This window comes from Nerophis lumbriciformis, linkage group LG02 (assembly GCF_033978685.3).
Source record: "Nerophis lumbriciformis linkage group LG02, RoL_Nlum_v2.1, whole genome shotgun sequence".
Taxonomy (NCBI): domain Eukaryota; kingdom Metazoa; phylum Chordata; class Actinopteri; order Syngnathiformes; family Syngnathidae; genus Nerophis; species Nerophis lumbriciformis.
The window spans coordinates 70,000,001-70,007,500 of NC_084549.2; the positions used below are offsets into that span (position 1 = coordinate 70,000,001).

The window sequence follows — 7,500 nt, forward strand, 5'->3', positions numbered from 1 at the left end:
TAACCCAGCTTTATAAGGCGCCTCCATCTGCCAGGTGGAATTAACAGGAGCACAGTGGGGAAGTTTGCATCTTTTTACTCACAGCTCTTCCCCTCCTCCTCGCCGATGATTAGAACTTTGTTGTTGTTTATTTCGGGGCTGTAAATGTTTTAGCGCCCAATTGCACCCGCGGGCCGCGGCATTAGGTACACCTGCGCGGTGTGACGGGATCTAAGCCTTCGGAATGTCCGAAGGTAACGAGAGAAATCAACCGTGTTATTTTATTATTGTGTTTTTGTTTGGCAAAGTATTGCAAGATCTTTTTTTTTAATGGAAATAAACAATAATTACAGTGATTTATCCATTGAAAGAATTAATATCGGGAGAACGAGAAAAATAATCATTAAAAAAAATATATACTCTTATGCATACATAAAAACAAACTCATCCCAATTGTCCACCATATCCTACTCATTAAAAAAGATATACTGTATAAATGTTATTAATTTTGTATTAATTATTCATAATGATTCCAAAAAAAAAAAGGCAGTAGTAATACAGATGTTCTTCAGGGAATTCTAAATTAAACATACTGTTAGGTAAAATTTAAAAAAAAAAAGATTAAAAAAGATTATGATAATGTGTGTGTGTGTGTGTGTATATGTATGTGTGTGTGTATATATATATATATATATATATATATATATATATATATATAAACTGTATGAATGTGTTTGTGTATATGTATGTGTGTGTATACATACATATGTATGTATGTATATATATATATATATATATATATATATATATATATACACACAACACTGCATGTATGTGTATGTATATATATAGATATATATACACACACACTGCATGTATGTGTGTGTACTGTATATATATATATATATATATATATATATATATATATATGTATATGTATATATATATATATATATACATATATATGTATAGAGATATATATATATATATATATATATAGATACATATATATACATATATACACTGTATGAATGTGTGTTAGTGTTTATGTATGTGTGTGTATATATACATATGTATGTGTATATATATATACATATATATATACACTGTATGAATGTGTTTGTGTATATGAATGTGTGTGTATATATACATATGTATGTATGTATATATGTATGTATATATATATATATATATATATATATATATATATATATATATATACACCACACTGCATGTGTGTGTGTGTATGTATATATATATATATATATAGATAGATATACACACACACTGCATGTATGTGTGTGTGTACTGTATATATATATATATATATATATGTATGTATGTATATATATATTTATATATATATATTTATATATATAAACATATATATATATATGTATGTATGTATATATATATTTATATATATATATTTATATATATAAACATATATATGTATATATATATATATATATATATATATTTATATATACACCGTATAAATGTGTGTTAGTGTTTATGTATGTGTGTGTATGTATACATATGTATGTGTATATATATATATATATATATGTATATATATTTATATATATATATATATATATATATATATATATATATATATATATATACACACACACTGCATGTATGTGTGTGTATGTATATATATATATATATATATATATATATATATATATATATATATATATACACACACACTGCATGTATGTGTGTGTATGTATATATATATATATATATATATATATATATATATATATACATATATAAAGTTAAAGTTAAAGTACCAATGATTGTCACACACACATATATATATATATATACACTGTATGAATGTGTGTGTGTTTGTGTGTATACTCTATGTATGTATGTGTGTGTGTATATGTATGTATATGTATATATATATATATATATATATATATATATATATATATATATATATGTATATATATATATATATATATATATATATATATATATATATATATATACATACATACAGTAGCGGTCAAAAGTTTACAGCTCAGTGGCCTAGTGGTTAGAGTGTCCGCCCTGAGATCGGTAGGTTGTGAGTTCAAACTCCGGCCGAGTCATACCAAAGACTATAAAAATGGGACTCATTAACTCCCTGCTTGGCACTCAGCATCAAGGGTTGGAATTGGGGGGGTTAAATCACCAAAAATGAGTCCTGGGCGCGGCCACCGCTGCTGCTCACTGCTCCCCTCACCTCCCAGGGGGTGATCAAGGGTGATGGGTCAAATGCAGAGAATAATTTCGCCACATGTCATGGCTGTCTTGAGTTTCCAATCATTTCTACAGCTCTTATTTTGTTGTGATGTAGTGATTGGAGCACATACTTGTTGGTCACAAAAATCATTCATGAAGTTTGCTTCTTTTATGAATTTATTATGGCTCTACTGGAAATGTGAGCACATGTGCTGGGTCAAAAGTATACGTACAGCAATGTTAATATTTGCTTAATATTTGTGGTGATAGATTTGGTGTGGTCACGCTGCATCAAAAGGACTGAACACAATCTTAATTCTAAAGTTTCTGTCTTTGACAATTGTGGAGCATATTTTGAAAAGGCCATGATTTTTTTTTATGCAAGGCGACCAGTTTTTTCAAGAAATTTGCTAGACCTTTTTTGGATTGAATCAACTTTGTATGGTTTCTCTTTTGGTGGGGTCATCCTGTGTGTTGTCATATCAACATTTACATAGCTCTCCATCATGTTCCCTACACACACCTGGCATATATTGTACCTTCAATTACAGTATCTGATCCATCTTTTCCCTGCCCACCAGAAGCTGACTAACGTCCGCATAATGAAGGAGAACATGAGAACGGGGAACCTTCCGGCCAACATGAAGAAGAACCGCGTGCTTCAGATCATCCCGTGTAAGGAATACTTTCCATAATACATCACATCCCAGAGTGCTATCAAAGGGAGCCATGCATCACAGACGTGCAGCTAATTGGACGTAATCACAGCAGATTACGCCATTACATCATTGCTGGTCAAGACCTCGCTGGTTGCTAGGCAGATTTGGTTGCTTTTTTTAAATTAATTTTTTTCGCTTTTTTTTTTTTTAATTGGTTGCTTTCTGAATCCTGTTACAGTTTGAATCACCCTGGCCAATATGTCGCTGGTTGCTAGGCAGACTTGGTTACTTTTTATTTTATATTATTTATTTTTTTTGTAAATTGGTTGCTTTCTGAATTCTGAACCCCGTTACAGTTTGAATCACCCTGGTCAAGACATCGCTGGTTGCTAGGCAGACTTGGTTACTTTTTATTTTATATATTTTTTTAAATTTGTAAATTGGTTGCTTTCTGAATCCTGTTACAGTATGAATCACCCTGGTCAAGACGTCCGTCGCTGGTTGCTAGGCAGACTTGGTTAATTTTTATTTTTTATTTTTTTAAATTTTTTTGTAAATTGGTTGCTCTCTGAACCCTGTTACAGTTTGAATCACCCTGGTCAAGACATCGTTGGTTGCTAGGCAGACTTGGTTACTTTTTATTTTATTTAAAACCATTTTTTTGTAAATTGGTTGCTTTCTGAATCCTGTTTCAGTTTGAATCACCCTGGTCAAGACGTCCGTCGCCGGTTGCTAGGCAGACTTTGTTGCTTTTTTATTTTATTTTATTTTTTTAATTGGTTGCTTTCTGAATTCTGAACCCTGTTACAGTTTGAATCACCCTGGTCAAGACATCGTTGGTTGCTAGGCAGACTTGGTTACTTTTTATTTTATTTAAAACCATTTTTTTGTAAATTGGTTGCTTTCTGAATCCTGTTTCAGTTTGAATCACCCTGGTCAAGACGTCCGTCGCCGGTTGCTAGGCAGACTTTGTTGCTTTTTTATTTTATTTTATTTTTTTAATTGGTTGCTTTCTGAATTCTGAACCCTGTTACAGTTTGAATCACCCTGGTCAAGATGTCGCTGGTTGCTAGGCAGACTTGGTTTCTTTTTATTTTATATTATTTATTTTTTTTAATTGGTTGCTTTCTGAACCCTGTTACAGTATGAATCACCCTGGTCAAGATCTCACTGGTTGCTAGGCAGACTTGGTTACTTTTTATTTAATTTTTATTTGTAAATTGGTTGCTTTCTGAATCCTGTTACAGTTTGAATCATCCTGGTCAAGACGTCCGTCGCCGGTTGCTAGGCAGACTTGGTTGCTTTTTTATTTTATTTTATTTTTTTAATTGGTTGCTTTCTGAATTCTGAACCCTGTTACAGTTTCAATCACCCTGGTCAAGATGTCGCTGGTTGCTAGGCAGACTTGGTTACTTTTTATTTTATATTATTTATTTTTTTTGTAAATTGGTTGCTTTCTGAACCTTGTTACAGTTTGAGTCACCCTGGTCAAGACATCGCTGGTTGCTAGGCAGACTTGTTTTTTTTTTGTTTTTTTTAATTGTTTCTTTCTGAACCCTGTTTCAGTTTGAATCACCCTGGTCAAGACGTCGCTGGTTGCTAGGCAGACTTGGTTACTTTTTATTTTTTGGGACGGTATAGCTTGGTTGGTACAGTGGCCGTGCCAGCAACTTGAGGGTTCCAGGTTCGATCCCCGCTTCCGCCATCCCAGTCACTGCCGTTGTGTCCTTGGGCAAGACACTTTACCCACCTGCTCCCAGTGCCACCCACACTGGTTTAAATGTAACTTAGATATTGGGTTTCACTTTGTAAAAGCGCTTTGAGTCACAAGAGAAAAGCGCTATATAAATATAATTCACTTCACTTTATTTTTTTGTAAATTGGTTGCTTTCTGAACCCTGTTACAGTTTGAATCACCTTGGTCAAGACGTCGTTGGTTGCTAGGCAGACTTGGTTACTTTTTATTTAATTTTTATTTTTTTTAATTGGTTGCTTTCTGAACCCTGTTACAGTTTGAATCACCCTGGTCAAGACGTCGCTGGTTGCTAGGCAGACTTGGTTACTTTTTATTTTATTATTAAAAAAAAATGTGTAAATTGGTTGCTTTCTGAACCCTGTTACAATTTGAATCACCCTGGTCAAGATGTCGCTGGTTGCTAGGCAGACTTGGTTACTTTTTTTTATTTAATTTTTTTTAATTGGTTGCTTTCTGAACCCTGTTACAGTTAGAATCACTCTAGTCAAGATGTCGCTGGTTGCTAGGAAGACCTGGTTACTTTTTTTTTTTTTTTTGTAAATTGGTTGCTTTTTGAACCCTGTTACAGTTAGAATCACCTTAGTCAAGATGTCGCTGGTTGCTAGGCAGACTTGGTTACTTTTTATTTTATTTTTGTAAATTGGTTGCTTTCTGAACCCTGTTACAGTTTGAATCACCTTGGTCAAGATGTCGCTGGTTGCTAGGCAGACATGGATACTTTTTTTTTTAATTGGTTGCTTTCTGAACCCTGTTAACGTTTGAATCACCCTGGTCTAGATGTCGCTGGTTGCTAGGCAGACTTGGTTGTTGTTGTTTTTTTCTAAATTGTTTGCTTTCTGAACCCTGTTACAGTTTGAATCACCCTGGTCAAGATGTCGCTGGTTGCTAGGCAGACTTGGTTTCTTTTTATTTAATTTTTTTTGTAAATTGGTTGCTTTCTGAACCCTGTTACAATTTGAATGACCTTGGTCAAAACATCGCTGGTTGCTAGGCAGACTTGGTTGCTTTTGTTTTTTTATTTTTTCAAAAATTGTTTGCTTTCTGAACCCTGTACAGTTTGAATCACCCTGGTCAAGATGTCCGTCGCTGGTTGCTAGGCAGACTTGGTTACTTTTTTCTTTTTTGTGTAAATTGGTTGCTTTAATAATAATAATAATAATAATAATAACTGGGATTTATATAGCACTTTTCTAAGTACCCAAAGTCGCTTTACATGTAGAACCCATCAATCATTCACACCTGGTGGTGGTAAGCTACTTTCATAGCCACAGCTGCCCTGGGGTAGACTGACGGAAGCGTGGCTGCAATTTGCGCCAACGGCCCCTCCGACCACCACCTATCATTCATCATTCAATTTCTTTTCTGAACCCTGTTACAGTTTGAATCACCCTGGTCTAGATGTCGCTGGTTGCTAGGCAGACTTGGTTGCTTTTTTTTTTTTCTAAATTGTTTGCTTTCTGAACCCTGTTACAGTTTGAATCACCCTGGTCTAGATGTCGCTGGTTGCTAGGCAGACTTGGTTGCTTTTTTTTTTTTCTAAATTGTTTGCTTTCTGAACCCTGTTACAGTTTGAATCACCCTGGTCAAGATGTCGCAGGTTGCTAGGCAGACTTGGTTACTTTTTATTTAATTTTTATTTGTAAATTGGTTGCTTTCTGAATCCTGTTACAGTTTGAATCACCTTGGTCAAGACATCACTGGTTGCTAGGCAGACTTGGTTACTTTTTTTTATTTAATTTTTTTTATTTGGTTGCTTTCTGAACCCTGTTACAGTTAGAATCACTCTAGTCAAGATGTCGCTGGTTGCTAGGAAGACCTGGTTACTTTTTTTTCTTTTTTTTGTAAATTGGTTGCTTTCTGAACCCTGTTACAGTTAGAATCACTCTAGTCAAGATGTCGCTGGTTGCTAGGAAGACCTGGTTACTTTTTTTTTTTTTTTTGTAAATTGGTTGCTTTTTGAACCCTGTTACAGTTAGAATCACCTTAGTCAAGATGTCGCTGGTTGCTAGGCAGACTTGGTTTCTTTTTATTTTATTTTTTTTTCTTAAATTGGTTGCTTTCTGAACCCTGTTTCAATTTGAATGACCCTGGTCAAAACATCGCTGGTTGCTAGGCAGACTTGGTTACTTTTTTTTAAATTTAAAAACATTTTTTGTAAATTGGTTGCTTTCTGAATCCTGTTACAGTTTGAATCACCCTGGTCAAGACGTCTGTCGCCAGTTGCTAGGCAGACTTGGTTGCTTTTTTATTTTATTTTATTTTTTTAATTGGTTGCTTTCTGAATTCTGAACCCTGTTACAGTTTGAATCACCCTGGTCAAGATGTCGCTGGTTGCTAGGCAGACTTGGTTTCTTTTTATTTAATTTTTTTTGTAAAATGGTTGCTTTCTGAACCCTGTTAAAATTTGAATGACCTTGGTCAAAACATCGCTGGTTGCTAGGCAGACTTGGTTGATTTTGTTTTTTTTCTTCTTTTTTTCAAAAATTGTTTGCTTTCTGAACCCTGTACAGTTTGAATCACCCTGGTCAAGATGTCCGTCGCTGGTTGCTAGGCAGACTTGGTTACTTTTTTTTTTGTGTGTAAATTGGTTGCTTTAATAATAATAATAATAATAATAACTGGGATTTATATAGCGCTTTTCTAAGTACCCAAAGTCGCTTTACATGTAGAACCCATCAATCATTCACACCTGGTGGTGGTAAGCTACTTTCATAGCCACAGCTGCCCTGGGGTAGACTGACGGAAGCGTGGCTGCAATTTGCGCCAACGGCCCCTCCGACCACCACCTATCTTTCATCATTCAATTTCTTTTCTGAACCCTGTTACAGTTTGAATCACCCTGGTCTAGATGTCGCTGGTTGCTAG

The 7,500-nt window shown here is 34.3% G+C and overlaps 1 protein-coding gene and 1 long non-coding RNA gene across 5 annotated transcripts in view; one reads left to right on the plus strand and one right to left on the minus strand.

The window, feature by feature from the left end:
* The window catches only part of LOC133611274 (receptor-type tyrosine-protein phosphatase epsilon-like), a 117,224-nt gene that overhangs the window by 97,365 nt on the left and 12,359 nt on the right, over positions 1-7,500 (plus strand). For all 4 annotated transcript variants that reach the window (XM_061967983.1, XM_072911981.1, XM_061967973.1 and 1 more), the window contains one exon: positions 2,802-2,895. In XM_061967983.1, the coding sequence (XP_061823967.1) occupies positions 2,802-2,895 (94 nt within the window). The remainder of the gene's footprint in view (positions 1-2,801; positions 2,896-7,500) is intronic.
* LOC133611298 (uncharacterized) overlaps positions 1-7,500 on the minus strand; it is a 67,118-nt gene that overhangs the window by 667 nt on the left and 58,951 nt on the right. The window lies entirely within an intron of this gene.